At 38.8% G+C, this 24,242-nt stretch overlaps 1 protein-coding gene across 1 annotated transcript; it reads right to left on the bottom strand.

Moving 5' to 3' along the window:
• Positions 1 to 22,706: 22,706 nt before the first annotated feature.
• On the bottom strand, positions 22,707 to 23,445 carry LOC110892116 (root allergen protein-like). Its single transcript, XM_022139443.2, has 2 exons — positions 23,236 to 23,445; positions 22,707 to 23,125 (listed from the first exon to the last, which is right to left on the bottom strand). Exons 1-2 carry the CDS (start codon positions 23,411 to 23,413, stop codon positions 22,839 to 22,841), a joined length of 465 nt encoding a protein of 154 aa, XP_021995135.1. The 5' UTR covers positions 23,414 to 23,445; the 3' UTR covers positions 22,707 to 22,838.
• Positions 23,446 to 24,242: the final 797 nt, after the last annotated feature.

The following is a 24,242-nucleotide window of genomic DNA, read 5'->3' as shown; positions in this document are numbered from 1 at the left end:
CTAAGCTTCATTGTGTTCGTGTCCAATCTGTTATTCAAACCGACATCCAAGCACGTATTTCTCAGGCTCAACAAGCTTGTGTTTCACAAGGTTTAATGGATAAGGAATTTCCTTATCACATAACACCTGCTCTTGAACTGAAGGACAATGGATCATATTACTTCATGGACCGTTTGTGGGTCCCGAGCCAAGATAATCTTCGTACCTTGCTTATGGATGAAGCCCATAAGTCTCGTTATTCTATTCATCCTGGCTCAGATAAGATGTATAAGGATCTTCGTATACAGTATTGGTGGCCTGGTATGAAGAAAGACATTGCCTTATATGTATCAAAATGCCTTACTTGTCTTAAGGTTAAGGCTGAACATCAGCGTCCTTCTGGTTTATTGGAGCAACCGGAGATCCCAGTTTGGAAATGGGAAAACATTACTATGGATGTCATTACTAAACTTCCGCGCACAAAGAAAGGTCACGATGCCATCTGGGTAGTCGTTGATCGTCTTACAAAGTCAGCGCATTTCTTGCCAATCCGTGAGGATTTTTCGGCTGACAAGCTTGCTCAAATCTACGTGGATGAAATTGTAGCACGACATGGTGTTCCTTTGAACATCATTTCTGACAGGGATGCTCGTTTCACTTCTCATTTTTGGAGAACCATGCAATCTGCTATGGGGTCTCAACTTAATCTGAGCACAGCTTATCATCCGCAAACGGATGGTCAATCTGAAAGAACAATCCAGACACTGGAGGATATGCTTAGAGCTTGTGTGATCGATTTTGGTGGTAGTTGGGATTCACATCTTCCATTGATTGAATTCTCCTACAACAACAGTTATCACTCCAGCATCAACATGGCTCCTTTCGAGGCTCTCTATGGTCGAAAATGTCGTTCACCAGTCTGCTGGAATGAGATTGGCGAGGCTCAGCTTACTGGACCTGCCCTCATTTTAGAGACAACAGATAAGGTAAAGAAAGTTCGTGATAACCTTCAGGCAGCTAGAAGCCGTCAGAAGAATTACGCGGACCTAAAACGCAAACCCTTGGATTTTCAAGTCGGTGATCGTGTATTACTTAAGGTCTCACCTTGGAAAGGTGTGATCAGATTTGGAAAGAAAGGAAAACTTGCACCTAGATATGTTGGACCATTCAAGATCGTCGAAAGAATCGGTAAGGTAGCCTACAGACTTGAGTTACCTCCTGAACTTGGAAATGTTCATCCAACCTTTCACGTGTCCAATCTCAAGAGGTGTTTAGCTGATGAAAACCTCCACATACCGCTTGACGAAATTCGTGTTGATAAAACACCGAAGTTTGTTGAGAAACCGGTAGAAATCATGGAACGTGAAGTCAAGTGGCTTAAACGCAAGCGCATTCCTTTGGTCAAGGTTCGTTGGGAATCTAAGCGTGGACCCGAGTTTACTTGGGAACGTGAAGATCAAATGAAAGCAAAATATCCGCATCTTTTTCAATCAGTTTCCTCTAAATAAATTTCGGGACGAAATTTCCACAAGTAGGGGAGACTGTAACATTTGTGCCTGTAATCATCATGAACAGTTCAATTATCAATAAAATAATGTTATTTGATCCCAATGTTTGTTTGGTTGTGTTTTGCATTTTTCATGTTTTGACTTTTGTTCAAATTCAAACTCTACATCGCTTTCTTGAGAATTATACGCAAACTGGTGCGTAAACGTACTCAGTTTAATGCGACAAATACTCCGGAACATCAACATATACTCAACATACCTTAAATAACCTTTACATAACTTAGAAATAAGTTTTGAAGGCTTTGGTATAGCAAAAACAAGTTAATTCGCTTACAGGGACTAAACTTGACAATGTAAAAGTATGCCAATTTGAACTGTAACGAACATTCCGGAACATGTCCATAAGTTAAACATACCATAAATATCCTTTACATAGCTTAGAAATAGGCTTTGAGAGGTTTGGTATGCTAAAACAAACTTTTGGATCATTCAGGGACTAAAAGTGTCAAAAAGTGCATAAGTTTGCACTTTCGCGCATAACTTATGTTCTGAATACATCCGGACACCCAAAAATTTATGTAAGCATCCTAATATTATGCCTTAGTGTTTGACATGAGAAAAATCCATTCGTCGCGTCATTTGGATCGTCTTTCACGCTTATGCGCATTCCGTCGTAATTAAGCGAACATCGCGATCGTACGGCCAAACGAACCGACATCCGACATATTTTTGGGCATGTTTCATGTCCAAAATGTTTAGGCATCATTTTAGGGCCTTAAATATGGCTTTACAGGTCTTAGAAGGGCTGGAAATAGCTTAAACACGCAACAGGGACCAAATGTGTAAATTCTGCAAGTGGTGCAGATCAGAGAGGGCCAGGCGGCCCGCGTGAGTTTTGCCCAAATATGAGGCGGGCCGCGTGGGGATGTCTGACAGAAAGATTTTGCATTTAATACAGAATCTGGCCTTTCGTTCGATCAAGGGGCAATGCCTTTTCACCCAATGAAGAGCCAAGAGTCAAGTTCACTGAACTTATCCACTGGACACATGTACGCACGTGATCAAGGCTCGATATTCGATAAAACGATCCTAACGGTTCCACTTTTCCTATAAATACGCCCCCCCTTTAGTGTAAAAATCACAAAATCAGATCCTAAAGCTCTAAGTTGAAACCATTGTTTCATACCTGAGCTGTTTGATCTTGATTTGCACTCGGGGACCCTCCGTAAGTCTTCTTTCGCTCTTTTATTCGCTTTTCGAGTCCGAAAGTCAACGTTTTGTTGACTTTCTGCATTGACCAGCTTATGGTCGATGCGAAGTTCAGGGAACTTCATAACGTGAGCGTGATCACAATGGTTATGGTCCATAGTGACCATACCTACTGATCACCACGTTATCTAGGCTCAGTGACGAGTCGTAGTTTCGGCCAAAATGTGCATTCTTGCATATTTTGTAACCAAACTACTCGTGAGCATCAAAGCCGCTTGTTTTGATGTCAAACCTGTTTTCAAACTTAATTAAGCATGTTCTAACATGCTTAGCTCGTCACTTTTAGTTTAGTGCTTATATAGGGTCGTAAGGTAAGCGATCTAAACCATCACTTATGCTTTCGAACCCGACCCATTTTGTCGGTCATTAGGACCTGACCAAACACATTAGGTGACCATAGCTATAACCTTCCGAGGTTATACCTTGTGGTCACGATGTTAGGCGTTCCAGACGCGTTCTACGCGAACGACGCGTAAGGTGGCATAAGCTACCTAAACGGGTCGTGATGGACCGTAAGCACTTAGGTTAAGTTTCATTTTAGTATGTAGGCTTTGTTAAACCATATTACACGAGTCTCCATACTCGTTTGGTTTTTGAACCCGCGTACTGTCCGATCCTTCCGATTTGGTCCGGTATATTAACATAAGCTACCTATTAGGTGCCGTTGATATTCCGTGATCTTTAGCATTATCTGATTATTATACAAGGAACTCAAAGCAATCTCAGGTGAGTACATTGAACCCCATCTTTTACATGTTTTCGAGGAGTCAATGTGAGTACATTGAACCCCTCTTTTACTGTTTTCCAACTGTTTTGGGGTGAAACACATGTGCCTATCTGCTACTTTCATGCTTTCCATGTTTTCACATCATATGCCTGCTATGTTGTTAGTACATTATAGTACACGATTTCATTACATTTTATGCTATGTATGCCCATTGTGTGCGTACTTAGTGCATTGATTTACATAACATTTCTGCTGCATATGTTTACTCAGCATATGGGCACATTGATTTACATGAACATTTCTGTTGCATATGTTTACTCAGCATATGGACACATTGATTTACATGAACGTTTCTGTTGCATATGTTTACTCAGCATATGGACACATTGATTTACATGAACATTTCTGTTGCATATGTTTACTCAGCATATGGACACATTGATTTACATGAACATTTCTGTTGCATATGTTTACTCAGCATATGGACACATTGATTTACATGAACGTTTCTGCTGCATATGTTTACTCAGCATATGGGCACATTGATTTACATGAACATTTCTGCTTCGTATGTTTACTTAGCATACTTAGTACAATTGTTTACATCACATGCCTTCATTTTGTTATGACATTTGGTTTGTTTAACATGGGACAATACATTCATTAACACTAGCTACGCCGTTCGTTAGTAGGTAGTGGTACCATAGGAATTGACAACTCCCATTCCTGAAGTCCTAGGTTTGATAGGACTGGAAGGAATGACCGAATTCGATATACATAACTTAGATAAACCATTAATTTGTTTAAGGGTTTATCGCCGCAGTCTCAAGGCTTGGATGTATGCATAGTTTACAATACCACATAAATGTTAATATCAATAGAGCATGCATTTCCCGCAGAACATAACGCTGATTTAAACCACGTTTTACTTCAACGACTTGTTTTGTGCATATGGTTTAAGTTGATACATTTCGCTTACCATACATGATACATTTTGGGATTACACATTACATGATTTACATTGAACATAAACACGTCGACATTGACATATACATTTGGTGGTTTACATTTGAACATAAACACTTGACATGGATTACAATAACACTTGACATTTGGTTTACACATGAACAATTTACATGGTGGATTAGTTTGGGTAAATGATTCAACTAACGGGGCGTATGTAATATGATATTAACATGGTGGATACGCCGCTGGTACTTCCTATATATAAATGTTTGTATAATATTACATATCGTGGCGTTATCTAAGTCATTTCAGTTTAGACACATTACATTTTACATAAATAACATTTTCTTCACAAGACATTATTTTCACAAACAACTTATCTTATTCAACTCATTTTACTTGGTTATTCGTTTAACCTTGCACTTATCTATACATATCGTTTGATGTTATCGTTTTCCAAATGGTTTACAAAGCAAAACAAATTACAAGGTTCATGACTGACTGTTATTAAACATTTCTTTAAGCTCAAGTCATGAATCCCATTTTTACAAAAACTATGTATCTCACAGGCATTTTTATGCTGATGTACCTACTTTCACATGTGTTTTCAGGAGCTATTCCATAGGACGATGATCATGATTCTAGGGCGGACCTGTGCCTTAGAGCCTAAAAATGAAGTTTGAACTAGCTTAATTATGTTTTGAATATCCGTACTCTCTTTCCAAGACAATGTAACACCTTTGTTTATAAATAAAATACAACTTGTATGCCATGGTCATGAAACAATTTAATTCTGTCCTCAACACTCCCCGGCGTTTCCGCCGCGGTTGCATGTTATACGCGGCCGGGGTGTGACAGTTGAAATCTGGAAGTATATTTTTTAGATTTTTCAAAATTGGTCAAAGCTTTTAATTCAAGAATATTAATCTCTACTAGTTTAAAAATTTTGTTTATTAGATCCGTTTTAACACTTAAAATTGGAAACTCTTTGTTATAATATAATTTGTCAGAACCATTCAAAGTATAAACAACTTCGAATGCTTCATCATTCAAATCAGCTTTTGATAACGAAAATTCTTTACTATAAGACTGTTTAACCGACGAATTTTGACTGTTGACTGACGACTTTGACCCTCCAGACTCAGACTTTGACTCTGTCTCCTCATCAGTATCTAACACCTGATCTACCATCTTTTTGAATAGAACAGACTCATGATCAGTATCGGACGAGGTAAACGTCACATCAATGTTTTCTGGTAAAACGTCAGTCGTGTTGGTTTTAAGCTGTATATTGACTGCTTTTGCAAGTTGTTCCTCATTTGGTTTCCTAGGTGAATACCCATCCCAAATTGGAGGTGGACACTTGTTATAGCTAACAGTCGGTTTCTTACCACAGTCTTTCTTCTTCTTTAGCTTCTCGTCTTGAAAAGCTTCCAAACCTGCAATAGTTGGATAAACACGATCAATGAGATAATCAGAAGTAGTGTAGCTTAACAATAACCTCCTAATTCTCTCATTCTCTATCTTTTCCGTTTCCAACTCTTGCTTCCATTTCGCACTCTCTTCAATGTAGAAATTTATCGCTTTTTGCTTCGACATTAAAGTTGCATTCATCATTGTCAGCGCCTGTTCTCTCTCAGTGTTTGTTGTTTGTAGACCAGTTACTGTTTTGTTCAATACGTCGTACGATTCCTTCACGTAGTTGAGATTGAACAATAACTGCTCTTTCTTCTTTTCATACTCAGCAATGATGTCATCTTTAGCTGCACAATCCTTGCATGCTTCTAAACACTTCTCACATGGCTTGACAACTTCAACTATTTTTTCAATTTCGACTGTTTTCACAACTTCTACCACTTTCTCGACTTCGATCACCTTTTCCACTTCGATCACCTTTTCAGTAATCTTCTCAACAACATTTTCAACATTCTGAAATTCATCTTCAGATTCAGATTGTTTATTTTTTTCAGCTCGTTCCTCCTCCTGTTTCTCCATTTTTTCTGCAAAATAGAAATGAAAACTATTAGGAGACAATTGAGATTTTTCAATTTTTATATGTTTCTCTTCCTCATCATCACTGCTGCTTATATCAGGGGTACAGACTTATCAGAATCACCATCTGATCCATCAGAATCCGATGGTGTTTTGTCAAATACAACATCCTGTTCTTGCACAGTTTCATCTTGTACAATTTCATCTGAACTATCTGAAACATCTCCAGAGTGTTCTGAGATTCCATCAGTACTATCTGAACTATTATCAGACGACACAGATTTTTCATCTCCACTTGACACATTCTCTCCAATAGATCTCATCCAAGTAGCAAACAAATTTGGCTCTCGGACGATCTTTGCAATGAAAGCTTTAAAACCTCCCTTTTCATCTACAAACATGTCCCAACTAAAACCCTCTGGTAGTTTCTCATCATCTTGATCGATAATGCGTTCTGCAGTGGCCTCAGATGATATGTAGTCGCTCCAGCTGAAATCTACAACACAAGCTCTTTTGGAATCTTCAATTTTTCTTCCGTGACCTGTCTGAGGTTCCTGGGATTGACCAACTTGCTGATAGATAGCTTTGCGGTAGTAGTCATCTTTTCCAAATGGATTCTGTGCTCCGCTAGCTTCTCTTCCTTTGCACTCCCGTTTGAAATGGCCCTTCTCCCTGCATCAAAAACACGTAACTTTAGATTTGTCAAAACCTAAAGTAGAAACATGTGTATCAAGAAAGTCATTTCTCCCGGTAATGGTTTTGAATTTTTCAGCCTGACGAAGAACACTCGCAAGACACCATTTGATATCCATAAGTTCCATTTCCTCAGCGTCTATCTGATCGTAATCCTCTTTAGTGAGCATAGGATTTCCGATTCTACCAGCAACAAGACCTTCATAGGATAATAGAACTGAACCTAGAAGTGCCATATGGTCTTTAGCAGTGTCTTCAGAGAAGCTTTGACCTTCTGGAAGGTTGAGAGCTATGTTGCACTGAATTATGTATCCATTTCCGGTTTTTGTACTCTAAGACTGAAAATCTGTGTTAGTCTCTTTCGGATTCACACTCGGAAACGATGAAAACCCGCTGCTGCTCTTGTTTGAACCCTGATCAGCTTTCTCAGATGAATCACCAGCACTGAAAGCGGTTTGAATTTTCGGACTTCTTTCAGCTTCAGAAACTGGAATACTACCTTTATAGTACATTTTAACATCTTGTTGACCACTAGGATTATTCATCCTTGCGATCTTTTGCTGTTCAAGATCCTGACTCTCAATTTTCTCAATAAACTGACCAATTGTAAGTTTCTCATAAACACCCGTGTTTTTTAGTATCATCAAATACGTTCCCCATTGTTTCTGAGGTAACGCGTCAGCCAATTTATCAACCCATTCCTCACGACCTTTTTCAACTCCCAACATCGATAGCGAACGCACTAAGTGGCAATATCTCTCTATTAGCTTTTTAGTATCCTCTCCCGGCAAACTGCTAAACAAATCAAATTCCTTTTTAAGCAATGCCTTCTTGCTTTTGATCATACTATCACTACCCTCGAATTTTGCTTTAAGAGCATCCCAAATTGACTTCGCAGTTTTGTCGTGTTGTAGCAGAATGAATATATCTTCCTTAATCGCCTGCTGTAATAAACTGATCATCATTTTCTCTGCTCTGTACATTGCACGTTCTTGTTCTGAGAATTCAGATATTTGTTTAGTGACTTGCAATTCTGTTTTAGGCTGTGTGTACTTTTCCAATATGCACTCCCACGATCTGAGATGATTTGCCTGAACCCAGTTTTCAAAGCGATCTTTCCACCCGTAGTATTCTTCAATACTCATCAGTTTCGGAGGTTTCTGGGTGGTTCCCGTCTCATTTTCAATACTCATGGCTTGAGCAATTGCGACTGGAGTGCTCGGTGTAGCAAACACGTTGAAGAATTCAGAACTCATGTTGACTTAACACAAAAATTCAATACAGCTGACAGAAAAGCGGTTTAACAACAATCACAAAAGCGATCCACACTATGTCCGAAAAAGCGATCCCTGATAATCCAAATAAGCGGTTCCTGATCGTCCGGATGAGCGGTTCAAGATGAGTTGTTCGAGCGATCCAAGAATGTTCGAAAGAGCGATTCAAGAATCTACTTTGGAGCGGTCCAGATCAAAAGTGTATGAATGAGCGGTTCCAGATGTGATCTAAGAGCGGTTCACAAGTGTTGTTCGAGCGGTTCACAAGTTACTCGACCGAATAAGCGATCCAGGATTGGTCCAATAAGCGATCCAGAATGTTCTAGAAAAGCGATCCAATCTTCGGACAATGATTTGACCCACTAAATCTTTGAATTTCAACCCCAAACTTTCAAGGGTTTATCTTTATACCATCGTGCACAATTCCTGAGATATTGAGCAAGTTTCGACTTTGAAAAGTATCTGAAACTGAAAAAGAATGAGTAGAAGAAAGAATTTTCGGCAATTTCCAGCTAATTCCTGTAGAACTCCTCCTCCTGAAGCTCTGATACCACTTGTAGGATCGTATGCAGACCCGAACGAGTCGTTCAGAGGTGTTTTCGTCAAGTACAGGTGCGGAAAACAAGTAAATGATGTAGGAATAGCTAGTATATCACTTTAAACTCCTTTTCTATTGATTTGACGATGAGTACAACCTGTTTTCGATCCGGCACCACTTCGGTACGAAAATCAGGAACGTTACAAATGAGATCGCTCCTATGGTATATATAGAGATCTGGAACCGCTTATTGGACAGGCCCAATAAGCGGTCCATACATATGTCACATTAGCGGTTCTACCTGTTGACACATGAGCGATCCAACCTATTGTCACATGAGCGATCCAACCTAACTAACACTCGAGCGATCCACAATATCTAATGGACTAATAAGCGACCCAACTTCTAAAACCTATACATTTCACTATTTCTCGTATTTCGAGCCCAGATCTAACGTTCTAAGACAATGACTCGATACAAGACGTAATCAGCAGATGTAGTGCACCAACAAAAAACAAGTTCATCATCAACAAACAAGTTCATCTTCTCAAAACAAACTACCTCTGCGTGGTGCTTGGCTAACCAATCCATACCCACTATAACGTCGAAACTCCCAAGTTGCATTGGCGTGAGGTCGATGGGAAAAAGATGGTCGTTAAGGTTCAACTGGCAGTTACGAAGAACAGAATCAAGAGCAATGGGATCACCACTAGCAACTTCTACTGTCAAAGGCTTACCTAGTTTCGTTCTAGACACGTGAAGCAATGGCTCAAAAGTCAATGACACAAAACTCTTATCGGCACCTGAATAAAAAAGAACAGAAGCAGACTGATTGTTAACAAAGAAAGTGCCGTTCACCACCTTGTTGTCTGCGCGTGCTTCATTAGCATTTATATTAAAAACTCGACCTCGAGCCGGAGCCTGATTCTGATTTGCATTAACCAGCCTTGGACACTAGTTTCGATAGTGAGTCAGGTCTCCACAATTATAGCACGAACCAGGAGGAAAATGAGGTCATGCAGCTTGTTGAGCAGGCGGTTAGGCAGCCTGCTGAGCTGGATTACGAGCGGCCTGATTCTGAGCAGAATGACAAACCTTAGCGAGATGACCTGACTTTCACAGTTGGTATAGAAACGGCATGGAAGTTGCGGCTGATGGTGACTATTGCATCTATTGCACAAAGGTGCATTCCCCGCATACCGCTTCGTTGCTGGTGGTTGTGCAGGTTGATCGGGAGCTGCCTGGTTCGGTTGGGCAGTGATAGCAAAATTCTGGGAAGCCTTACGCTTCCTTGACCCCTTCGAGGAACCAGATTCCTTACCTTTCTTGTTTTTACCTTTCTTGCTCTCACCCTTATCAGACGACTGTTTCTTGCCCTTGTCACCCTTCCTGTGTAACTTACCCTTTCGAACCTACGACTCAGTCAATGTCGCAGCTAACTCAATTGCCTAACGAACTGTGGTAGGATTACTACTAGTGACGATGTCTTGAACAGAGTCAGGTAAGCCATCAATATACCTCTTGATAGCTTTCTCAAGTGGAGTAACCATGGTAGGGCAAAGTAAGCTCAATTCCTCATACCTGTCAGTGTATGCCCGGTGCTCACCACTATCCTGCTTCAAATCATCAAACTCCCTTTCTAATGCTCTTAATTCATGACGTGGATAAAACTCCCTCATCATAAGAGCCCTAAGCTCAGCCCAAGTTTGTGCTAACGCAACCTCAGCACCATGGTCTCTCATAACCCCATTCCACCATGTAAGAGCCCTCTTCTGAAATACACTTGAAGCAAACTCGACTTTCTGATTTTCTGGACACTGAACGTGACGAAACGTACTCTCAATGCTCTCGAACCATTGAAGGAGCCCAGTTTCTCCTTCAGAACCACTAAACTTGAGTGGTTTAGCCGAATTGAAACTCTTGAAATTGCATGGAGCATTCTGGTTATTGTTGGCTTGGTTCACTTGAGCAAGAATGTCGGGGAGTATAGCAGCCATATGCTGCGCCATGATATCTGCCATTTCGGCATTAGATAGCGGATTTTCGCGTCGAGAAGGCATTCTAAAAGAGGAAACATGAAGGAAAACGAGTGAGATGATTAGATGAGAAGAATGAGATGAAACAAAAATCGACAAAAGCAAAGCTGGTGGTCATTTGTTTGTTACCACAAAGCAAACAAATGACACACAATGACTAATCAAAGTAAATGGGTCAAAAATAATATATCGCGAAGACATGCTCGCCTATAAGTGAACACTCACCCCAAGAGTTCCCAGGTAAGAGTGACTGGTCTGATTATGTGGATTTGTACGAACACTCTAGCCTTAGACAGAAAACCCACGGTACAGGCATTCACTCTTCCATTTTGCACGTGTTCACACTATTTAGAACTCAAAACTTTGATGAGATTTTGAAAACTTGGAAGGCACAAGGCCAAAAGAATCATTCAAAAGCGGATGATAAATTTTCAAAATCATTTTGAAAAAAAAATTTAAAGGGTTCAAAACCTTGTAACAAATCATTTAAAAAACAGAAGATTGATTTTCAAAAATCGTTTCGGAAAATTGGGTTCTTGTTTTGGCAATCACCTAAGGATAGGTGAAGTGCATGTTTTAAGATCTAAACACAAGATATCTTGTGTTGGGGTCCTAGAAAAGTTATAGTCTAGGTCAAAGCATTACTAATAACCTAATTCCCTATAACCATTGGCTCTGATACTAACTCTTCTGTTACACCCCGACCACGTAAAACAACAAAACGTGGCGGAAACGTCGGGGAGTGTTGCAACAGAATTATTGTTTCACAACCATGGTAATTAAAGTTATATTTTATTGATCAAACATGAGAGTTACATTGTCTTAAACGAAAGAAAACAAGAGTACATAACATTATTTAAACTAATCTTGCTTCTTTTATGTCACTAAGGCCCGAGTCTACCCTAGTGTATCCTGAATCAAACCTATGCACCAGCGCCTGAAAACACATGTGAAAATAGGTACGTCAGTATAAAAATGCCTGTGAGAAACATAGGTTTTGTGAAAATAGGATTCATTACTTGAGTTTAAAGAAATGTTTAATAAAAATTGGTCATGAATCTTGTTAAGTGTTTTCTTTTATAAATCATATGAAAATGTTATAAGAAATCAGATTATACAAAAGAAAGGTGTATGGTTAATTAAATAACCAAGTAAAATGAGTTGTATGAAACAAACTGTTTTGTAAATGTCTTGTGAAAAATATGTTATTGATGTAAAATGTTATATGTCTAAACTGAAATGATTTAAATAACGCTACGATGTGTAATATCATACAAGCACTTATATATAGGAAGTACCAGCGGCGTATCCAACATGCTTGTATCATATTACACACGCCTCGTTACTTAAATCACTTACCCAACCAAGCCACCAAGGTAAAATGTTTATGTTTAAATCAAATGTCAAAATGTTTATGTCAAAATGTAAACCATGTAATGTATATTAAATGTCAAAATGTTCATGTGTCAAATGTAAATCATGTAATGTGTATCCAAAATATCATGTATGGCATGTGAAATATATCAACTAAACCATAGGTAAAATGCACAAAAACAAGGTATTGAAGTAAAACTTAGTTTAAATCAAAGTTGTGTTTTGTGGAAATGCATGCTATACTGATACAAACATCTATGCGGTATTGTGAAAATGCATACATTCAAGCCTTGTGAATGTGGCGATAAACCCTTAAGCAAATTAAAGGTTTATCTGAGTTATGTTTATCGAATTTGGTCATTCCCTCCATCCAAACATACCTAGGATGTCAGGAACGAGAGTTGTCAATTCCTATGGTACCACTACCTACTAACGAACGACAGGGCCAATGTTAATGAACGTATTTTGGTCCCATTTAAACAAACCAAATGTCATACCAAAATGTAAGCATGTGATGTAAAAAAAATGTACTAAGTATGCAACAAATGGACATACATAGCATGTGATGTGAAACAAATGTACTAAGTATGCAACTAATGAACATACATAACATGTGATGAAAAACAATGTACTAAGTATGCGCTAAATGGACATACATAGCATAAAATGTAATGTAAAACGATGTACTAAGTATGCAACAAATGGACATACATAGTAAAAACACAATGAAATCATGTACTATAAGTGTACTAATGAATATAACAAGTAAATGATATGAAAACATGGAAAGCACGAAAGTAACAAGTAGGCACATGTGTTTCACCCCAAAACGTTTGAAAAACAGTAAAAGAGGGGACTATGTACTCACTTGAGATTGCTCAATAGTCTTTAGATAACCACCAAGTAAAGCAATAAAGATTGCGGAATCAAACGGCACCTAATATAGGTAACTATGTTAATAAACGGACCAGAATCGGAGGATCGGATAGAATGAGGTTTCGTAAACCAAATGAGTGTACGAACTCATGTAATATGGTTTAACAAAGCCTACATTCTAAAACGAAACCTATCCTAAGTGCTTACGACCCATTATGACTCGTTTAGTTAGCTTGCACTACTTTAACGCGTCTTCGCGTAAAACGCGTTCGGACCGCACTAGTCCTATGAGAAGTAAAATATGCCTTAACATGTCTAATATTGTTGCCTAATCAGTCTAGATGTCAAAAAAATTATGTTACATATGCTTAAAATGAATTTTGGCGTAAAAAGGGAGGATTTTGGTAATTTTCCTAAGGCATATAAACTACCTATCATACAACTAACTAAGCGTCGTGACTATAAGGTATAACCTCCGAAGGTTATTCCCTATACAACTATGGTCACCTAATGTGTTTGGTTGGATCCTAATGATCGACCAAATGGGTCGGGTTCGAAAGTATAAGCGATTGATTAGATCGCTTGCCTTACGACCCTATATAAGCACAAATCTAAAAGTCACGAGCTAAACATGTTATAACATGTTTAATGAAGTTTGAAAACAGGTTTGGTATCAAAACAAAGGGTCTTGATACCTAAAAGTAGTTTGGTTACAAAATACGCAAGAATACGTATTTTGGACGAAACTACGACTCGCCACTATGCCTAAATAACGTGGTAATCAGTAGGTATAGTCACTAGGTACTATAACCATCATGATTACGCTCACGTTATGAAGTTCAAACGAACTTCGTGTTGACCATAAACTGGTCAATGTAGAAAGTCAAACACAGTTTGACTTTCATGCTTAAAAACACGTAAAAGAACGAAAGAATACTTACAAAAGGTCCAAGAATGGAGGTTTGATTCCAAATATTCTCAGGTATGAAGTGATAATCACATCAACTTAGAGAAATTTCAGAATCAAATGTGAGTTGGGAGTGAAAATGGTGGGGGTTTATATAGAAAACCAAGAACCGTTGAGATCGTTCCTCGAAATCCGAGCTTCAATCTGGACCGTCCAAGTGGGCACAAGGTTTTGGAATACTAGGGGTGCCCCAAAACCATCAAATGGTATTGCAAATGTTACAAAATAGCCCCCTAAACTTCAAGTTAAATGCTGAAAATGGACCTGCAGTTGCTGAAATGGAGTTTCTGCCCAGATGAGGCCGTCGCGTCACGCGACGGCAGAGCCATGTGGTGGTGGCGCAGCGCCACCATCTGCCAGTTCCAGAAAGTTTCAAATATTTACAGTTTTGGTCCCTGCACATGTTTAAGGCCTATTTTGATGCATTTAAACCCCGTTAACCCATTTTCAAGGGTCAATAATGAAGTTTAAGTATAGGGAACATGAAATGTGCTCAAAAATATCTCGGGTGTCGGTTCGTTTGGTCGTATAATTGCGTTATTTGGTTAATTATGACGAAACACGAATGGACGCGAAAAACGATCCAAATTACACGACGAATGGATTTTTGTCACACCCCCAAAACACCACCTAGGGAATATCCCTGTTAGGCGTGTGGCGTACCGACAACGAGCCACTAATTACCTTGAACCCATACAAGTTTCAAAATAAAATGCTTAATTATTAATGAAAACTACCATTAACAAGTCTAAATGAAAACCAACATGTTCAGCGGAAGCAACTAAAAGAAATCATAGTTTAACTATTTCAAAACCAACGTGTCATATCAATAATTCCAACACATGTATCCCTCCAGTTCGACCCAAGACCACTCCAGCTACTCCAGACAGCAAGTCCCAATCCAAAACATCTAACGACCTGCGAGCATGCAACAAGTGTATCAGACAACGCTGGTGAGTTCATAGTTTTACGAAAACGTTAGTTACCAAGTGTTTAGTTCAGTTCATTGAATTTAATTCCGAAAGTAATGTTGATAATACCCCGAATACAAGACGGCTTCTGATTATTTTGCCCTTTCTCCAATGCTCCTATCAAAGCATTGGTTATGACTAGGTCATTAGTTCAACACCCGTCCTCCCAGGTACGAGGTGAGGTTGCCAAACCTAAGTAGCGCTACCAACTAATACCATGTTACCTCCCCGGTAACCAAACAACACGGAGGGACTTTAAAGGTGATAGGATGAGTATATTATCCAACATTCCCGTTTTTACCCAAAAGACTTATCCCTCCCCGGGATACCACTGACTGTCCCAACCACCCGGATGCATGCTCAAGAGAGATGAAATCACCTTAGACTGCTCGGTATGTTACGCTATATTACCCGTTCCGAGTTGGTCAACCATACCCTACCGTGGTTACCAAAGACAGTCAGTTACACATAGATCATGGATTCTTCTTACACATCATTCGAGTAACGAACAAGTAATTCACATATCACCATATATCACCATACAAGGCATACCAGTTAATCATGCATCTTATCAGTTCATTACCCTCATACAAGTTGTAACAGTTTATCATGAAGTCCATTGCCCATAACACATCATTTTCCTCTTAACACCTAGCATATGATGTAAATCATTTTATTACATATGTCGAGTAGTGCAAGTTCACAATTTATGCGACCGTTAATAAATTCGATGCATCAAACATTCTTGTACGTGACTACCTAACTGGTCTCTTTACATGGTTCGGCCCAACTATTATCTTTGTGTATGTATGCAGCCCAGCTCTAGTGTTCGGCCCCAAATGAGTATATGCACAGCCTAATCATTACAAGTAATTTACTTTGTTGTGCGGCCCAGCCAAAGGTGTGTGATTTATCATATTTGTGTAATTCAAATAACATAAGTGTGCGACCCAACTGTATGTGTAAGAAGGCCTGTAGCCCATTAGTGTTGTGTCCAGCCCAAATCAGATACAAACAAGATCAATTCACAATTCTTTAGTTATCATCAAACAGTTACTCATTGGAATTATGTAATCAATTCAAGAGCTCCTATTATTCCAATGAATGCACCTTAACATTCAACCGAAAATCATGAGTGGCACATCATAATTCATTGGTAATTTATAGTAATCTACCCTAGTCATTGATTCATAATTTAACCTTATCATTATTCATAATGACATCAGACATATCATCACCAAACCCACAAACTCAACTCATGCCATACAACTGTTATCATGGCACATGTAGCCCACTACCTCTTCAATTATAAATAACAAATAAATATCAATAACTTGGTGAAACCCTAGATCATGGAATTATCATCATGCAAGTTTCTTTATCATAAAGTTATCGATCATAGTGCCAAAACATGTTTTCTACTTGTTTTGCGACATAAAGGTTTCTGTAATAATCATACAAATCAGTAATAAATTCACACGTAAACAAGTAGGACCGACCAGATTTAAAACAATTACAATTATACTAACCAAGTAGTCGTTGAGGACGAGTTGAAACGAGACGGGAAGTGCTTCGAAAAGAGAGTCCGATCGGATATCAGAGGTTGTCGTCGGGTTTGCGGAGTTGAGAGAGAACTTTAGGGTTTGCAACATGAAGTGTGGGAGGTAGCGTGTATGATCTATACATACCCACATGCACATGGAATAACAATGTTGGGCTTGATTTGGGTTGCGCAATCTGGGAATCCTCGATCCTCTCTCCTTAGCCTTAACATTAGTAACGTTTGCCAACATGGCGGGGTAGCCCCTCCGTAGACATTCCTGGGCCTTCATTGCTGAAATGACATTAACCTTTACACCACTCTGATTCTTTAATGCAGACGACAATTCTCCACTAGGTATATCTGCGTGTTATCTGGATAACCCGTCCACACTAACTACTACAACAAAACTATCAAGGATAGATGTCGAACACTTATCCCACAAGGTCGAGTTTGCATCCCAACGATCATATGAGGCTTCAATTGACTTGCTATCAGCCAACTCCACAACAAGTTCGGTTTTAAGAATCGTCAGAGTTACACAGAACAAAGATGAAGCGATTACTTATCCCAAAGACATACAAGCTACCATGCTGCTATTTCACCTGGCGTCGCCTACGCCACTGCCCTTCCACGAGTACCACTTCCAACGTTATTATCACAGTTACTAGGATTCCCAATACTGTCGTCGTTCCCCTGGTTGTTGTCGTGTTTGTTTTACCAACGGCCGATCTATGTCGTAGGTACCTCCTTCTTCCATACCGTAGGCTATGATTACGAGTTCCTTGATGTTGCCGTGACTGTTGCCTCTACTGTCGTTGCTTAAAACGGAGCCCTACAATCTTTCACCAATAGGGTCCATCCTGTCACATTTTCGTGTCACGTCCTAGGCGTTACTCATTGTACTGGCAGCTTTACATTTCATATCATAGTCCATGGTCATCGTTTATATCCCAATTAACATCGTAAGAGTTGACTTCCATAAGTCGCTGACTAGGGTTAAGGATTCGATTGAAGTCAATTCGTTGATGTTCGTTGCTGGTGATCAGGGTTGTCCAAATACTGGGACCGGTAAAGTACTACGCTCATCCTCTTGTCCATCGATCTAGCAAGTTGACTGAGTAATACACGGTATGTTACGAGGGTGTCGCAGAAGTGATCGCACTTCGGGATCTAAGACGTCAATACATTGAGTTCCAGCAGACGAAGGGAAGTGGGAAAGGTATTGACCCATCATTCGACGTTGTGACGTCCAACTCAGGGGCGTTCGTACCAGCACCTAACATTCTACACAGTTCACTAGGCATTCCGATGGGTGTTCAGGTAATACTCGATAGCATCGAGATTCGAAAGGTTTCAGAGGGAAGTGAAAAGATCACATTCAAGTAGGAGACAATCACTGCTATGACTCCTATAGACTGTTGTGTTTCACATCAACCAAATAACAGAACGGAACCCCTTTTTCACTTGTTAAGCCTCACTGGGACTCACATGCACCGCACATTATTATTATGTGTGCACCCACAATAATATTGTGATTTGCATGCTCATCTCAGTTCCTCCCAACTCATGTCAAATGGTCCTTCGAACTCAGATATCTAACAGGGGCTGTCAAAACATCAAGGTTACAAGAATCCCAGGGCTACGACACACTAACAACACATCATAATGTAAACAAGCAGTTCATGTAATTATGCTATAGTGACGAGAGTGTGTCCGTATGCTACATCAAAAACAGGTGTACACTAGTCATGTAATGTATGCATCAAGTGAAAAAGACGAACCTTTCAATCTGGAGCTGAGTGTCATGGTCGTATTCCCGTTTTCGGAATTGTTCGGTTATAGTCTGGTTTTATGAAAACGTTTTTAAAACCAAGTTCACTATAACCAGTGGCTCTGATACCCAACTGTCACACCCCCAAAACACCACCTAGGGAATATCCCTGTTAGGCGTGTGACGTACCGACAACGAGCCACTAATTACCTTGAACCCATACAAGTTTCAAAATAAAATGCTTAATTATTAATGAAAACTACCATTAACAAGTCTAAATGAAAACCAACATGTTCAGCGGAAGCAACTAAAAGAAATCATAGTTTAACTATTTCAAAACCAACGTGTCATATCAATAATTCAAACACATGTATCCCTCCAGTTCGACCCATGACCACTCCAGCTACTCCAGACCATGGTTGCAAAAGTCGCTAGGCGCTCCCTAGTCGGATTCGGGAGTACTCGGGAAGTACTCGGCTTAGGCGGAGATTACTCGGGGAGTAATTGGCCTGGGAGACCAGTACTCGTGCCTCGGCATCCTACCTTGTAGCGAATACTCGGGGAGTACTCGGAGCCTAGGCGGGACTTTTACAACCATGCTCCAGACAACAAGTCCCAATCCAAAACATCTAACGACCTGCGAGCATGCCACAAGTGTATCAGTGAGTTCATAGTTTTATGAAAACGTAAGTTACCAACTGTTTAGTTCAGTTCATTGAATTTAATTCCGAAAGTAATGTTGATAATACCCCGAATACAAGACGGCTTCTGATTATTTTTCCCTTTCTCCAATGCTCCTATCAAAGCATTGGTCATGACTAGGTTATTAGATCAACACCCGTCCTCCCAGGTACGGGGTGAGGTTGCCAAACCTAAGTAGCGCTACCAACTAATACCATGTTACCTCCCCGGTAACCAAACAACACGGAGGGACTTTAAAGGTGATAGGATGAGTATATTATCCAACATTCCCGTTTTTACCCAAAAGACTTATCCCTCCCCGGGATACCACTGACTGTCCCAACCACCGGGACGCATGCTCAAGAGATATGAACTCACCTTAGACTGCTCGGTATATTACGTTATATTACCCGTTCCGAGTTGGTCAACCATACCCTACCGTGGTTACCAAAGATAGTCAGTTACACATAGATCGTGGATTCTTCTTACACATCATTCGAGAAACGAACAAGTAATTCCCATATCACCATATATCACTATACAAGGCATACCAGTTAATCATGCATCTTATCAGTTCATTACCCTCATACAAGTTGTAACAGTTTATCATGAAGTCCATTGCCCATAACACATTATTTTCCTCTTAACACCTAGCATATGATGTAAACCATTTTATTACATATATCGAGTAGTGCAAGTTCACAATTTATGCGACCATTAATAAATTCGATGCATCAAACATTCTTCTACGTGACTACCTAACTGGTCTCTTTACATGGTTCGGCCCAACTATTATCTTTGTGTATGTGTGCAGCCCAGCTCTAGTGTTCGGCCCCAAATGAGTATATGCACAGCCTAATCATTACAAGTAATTTACTTTGTTGTGCAGCCCAGCCAAAGGTGTGTGATTTATCATATTTGTGTAATTCAAATAACATAAGTGTGCGACCCAACTGTATGTGTAAGAAGGCCTGTAGCCCATTAGTGTTGTGTACAGCCCAAATCAGATACAAACAAGATCAATTCACAATTCTTTAGTTATCATCAAACAGTTACTCATTGGAATTATGTAATCAATTCAAGAGCTCCTATTATTCCAATGAATGCACCTTAACATTCAACCGAAAATCATGAGTGGCACATCATAATTCATTGGTAATTTATAGTAATCTACCCTAGTCATTGATTCATAATTTAACCTTATCATTATTCATAATGACATCAGACATATCATCACCAAACCCACAAACTCAACTCATGCCATACAACTGTTATCATTGCACATGTAGCCCACTACCTCTTTAATTATAAATAACAAATAAATATCAATAACTTGGTGAAACCCTAGATCATGGAATTATCATCATGCAAGTTTCTTTATCATAAAGTTATCGATCATAGTGCCAAAACATGTTTTCTACTTGTTTTGCGACATAAAGGTTTCTGTAATAATCATACAAATCAGTAATAAATTCACACGTAGACAAGTAGGACCGACCAGATTTAAAACAATTACAATTATACTAACCAAGTAGTCGTTGAGGACGAGTTGAAACGCGACGGGAAGTGCTTCAAAAAGAGAGTCCGATCGGAGATTAACATGTTTGGGTTGCGCAATCTAGGCCGAGACTAAGGGAGTTTTGAGTGCCAAATAACATAAGTGTGCGACCCAACTGATAAGATGGTTGCTTGTATCAATGGCATCCACCATGTGTTTTGAAGTTGAGCCTGTGAGAGATTTTATTAAAATAATAGTTATGAAAGCCATCAAAGAAGATCGGCCAAGTTCAATAATATCAATAAATAATTACAAATGTAAATAAGGGGAGGTCGATTACCGTCACCATACACAGTGCTGATGATACTTCCAACACCACCATCACCTTGTATAACAGTAATGGATTTGAATGATTGAGGATCGACCTTGGGTGCGATGGTGTCGTAGTTATTGTAGAGCTTGAAAAGTTTTTCGGAAGAGAGTGAAGAAGCGACCTCTACCTCCATAGAAACCTCCATTATAGGTATCTGCTTTTTTTATGAAAGAAGATATGTTGCACAAATGAATGACTCTTGGTGCGATGGAAGAGAGTGGTATTTATAGGCATGGGGTAGGACTTCTTAGGGGTTTTGAAATGTTAATGCGGTGCCTAAAAAGTCAAGAATACACACATGGATATATATTTATAGGCACTCCATTGTTGACACACAACACCTTAATTAGGTATTTGTTCTAGGTCCCCTCCCAGCATACATTTATATATGTGTATGTATATATGTACAAACCCACTGACACACACACATAAAAAAATACTTATATTTCACATCATTCAGGGTTCAGTTTTAGTCATTTTCATTGTTAAATATGTTAAATATGTTCTTTATTTGTTTACTTATGATTTTTAGGGATAAATTGACTGCAAAATGACAAGTTAAGCATTTTCATGTTGGAAATTAAGTTTTTACAAGAAACACACAAAGTACGCCACATGTTTCCCAAGACTCGCCCCCATCGTTGGGCATTTCAAGAAAAGAAAAAGTTGCTACAACTAGAGCATGCCATGTCTCCCAAAACACCTCCCCGTGCTTCACCCCTCCAAAAAAAGACAAAGAAGATTCAACACCTTATTCTTAAGTGTCTTAAACTTGAATTGAAATTGCATTGTTGTCCTAAAGAGATGTATGATTTAGCATTATATATATGGGAGAGTTATCTAGAGAATTGCATTGTTGTGAACGGGTCATTGGTATGAGTATTTATGAATGGATGAATATTGAAGTCGACTCGTCATAAACGAGTTGAAGGAATGTATAGTGATGCAAAAAGGAAGGAAATAAATTAAATCCATTATAAACGGGTTGAAAAGTGATGTATGTAATAGTAATGAAATGCACGTATTCGATTCGTTATAAACAAACCGAACGGATGTTTATGTAAGTTTACAATTGCCCGTTTCGACGGGTCAATGAATGGCATGATTTATCTCAATTGCGAGATGGTATGTTTTGACCCGTTCAATCGGGTAAGAAAGTGTATGAAAGTGAAAGTATGAAACGGACTAATTCAATTTATTGTCTTAGTAGTAATGTATTTGACAAAATAAATTTTGTTGTTGATGTAGGTAAATCCTCAACTTAATCGGTTCGGTGACTTGGAACGAGCACCCATATGAATCTCGCCAATATGCGCTTCCGCTACTTTTGTAACAATGTTTATGGTCAAAAAGTATTTTTGTTGTAACTACTTTGTTTAGTAGCTAGACTTTTGAAGTTTGATTTGTTAGATCTTTAAAAAAAAAAAATTCTAGATGTTGGTAGATATTTAAAAGTAATGCTATGGTTTTGTTAAGTCTTTTGAAAGTGTCATTAATTTACTTGAAATGAAGTTTGCCAAAACAGGGATTTGCTCATGTTACGGACGGTTCATGCCCAATTTTTGTTAAAAATATATGTTATTACTTTATTTTTCTAATGTTAAAATGTGGGCGTTATATGAATGCATCTCATAATCACCTTTAAGAGTTATAGTTACTTTGTTTACCCGTTCAAAAGCAAACCGACATACATTAATGTATTGTTGTTAACATATATTAAGCATACATATAACATTATTTCAGCAAATGAAAAGATACAATAATAACCTGGTCAGATACACTCCGTCATTTAGGTGAGTGAATTAGAAATCTTCAGGATGAGCAATAGCATAAGACTCCATTCTCTTGAAAATATTCTTTATTGTTTCTTTGGAAATGTTCATAGCCTCATCGCTTAGCTTAGCATCACCGATGCACTTAAATATGACTGTACGTTTGTATATAGCTCCTCCATTAGGAGAAGGTGTGAACTTAATATGATGAGTGATTTTCTCTATAATACCCTTAAAGACATCCCCTTCAAAGTACGTGTAGCTGATAAGATGGTTGCTTGTATCAATGGCATCCACCCTGTGTTTTGAAGTTGAGCCTGTGAGAGATTTTATTAAAATAATAGTTATGAAAGCCATCTAAGAAGATCGGCCAAGTTCAATAATATCAATAAATAATTACAAATGTAAATAAGGGGAGGTCGATTACCGTCACCATACACAGTGCTGATGATACTTCCAACACCACCATCACCTTGTATAATAGTAATGGATTTGAAAGATTGAGGATCGACCTTGGGTGCGATGGTGTCGTAGTTATTATAGAGCTTGAAAAGTTTTTCGGAAGAGAGTGAAGAAGCGGCCTCTACCTCCATAGAAACCTCCATTATAGGTATCAGCAGCTTTTTTATGAAAGAAGATATGTTGCACAAATGAATGACTCTTGGTGCGATGGAAGATAATGGTATTTATAAGCATGGGGTAGGACTTCTTAGGGGTTTTGAAATGTTAATGCGGTGCCTAAAAAGTCAAGAATACACACACATGGATATATATTTATAGGCACTCCATGGTTGACACACAACACTTTAATTAGGTATTTGTTCTAGGTCCCCTCCCAACATACATTTATATATGTGTATGTATATATGTATACACCCACTGACACACACATAAAAAAATACTTATATTTCACATCATTCAGGTCCAGTTTTAGTCATTTTCATTGTTAAATATGTTAAATATGTTCTTTATTTGTTTACTTATGATTTTTAGGGATAAATTGACTGCAAAATGACAAATTAAGCATTTTCATGTTGGAAATTAAGTTTTTACAAGAAACACACAAAGTACGCCACATGTTTCCCAAGACTCGCCCCCATCGTTGGGCATTTCAAGAAAAGAAAAAGTTGCTACAACTAGACCATGCCATGTCTCCCAAAACACCTCCCCGTGCTTCACCCCTCCTGTAACATCCGCCAAAATGATCTCCCAAAACCCGACCGGTTGTGAAATCTGGATCCCAACTTTTAAACCTTGAAAATTTTTGCGCGAAATAAAGACCGTTTGAAGGATATATCCGGATTCATTTATTGAGTAAATTTATTTATTTACTTTAATTGTTAATTAACTAATTTATTTAATATTGCTATAAAAAATAATAATAATAACAATAGAAAAAAAAAACATAACGATATTAACTTTTCAACCAAACTT

Source organism: Helianthus annuus, chromosome 11 (assembly GCF_002127325.2).
Source record: "Helianthus annuus cultivar XRQ/B chromosome 11, HanXRQr2.0-SUNRISE, whole genome shotgun sequence".
Classification (NCBI taxonomy): Eukaryota; Viridiplantae; Streptophyta; class Magnoliopsida; order Asterales; family Asteraceae; genus Helianthus; species Helianthus annuus.
The sequence above is the reverse complement of the archived record's forward strand: the minus strand, read 5'-3'. Positions and strand labels throughout refer to the sequence as shown.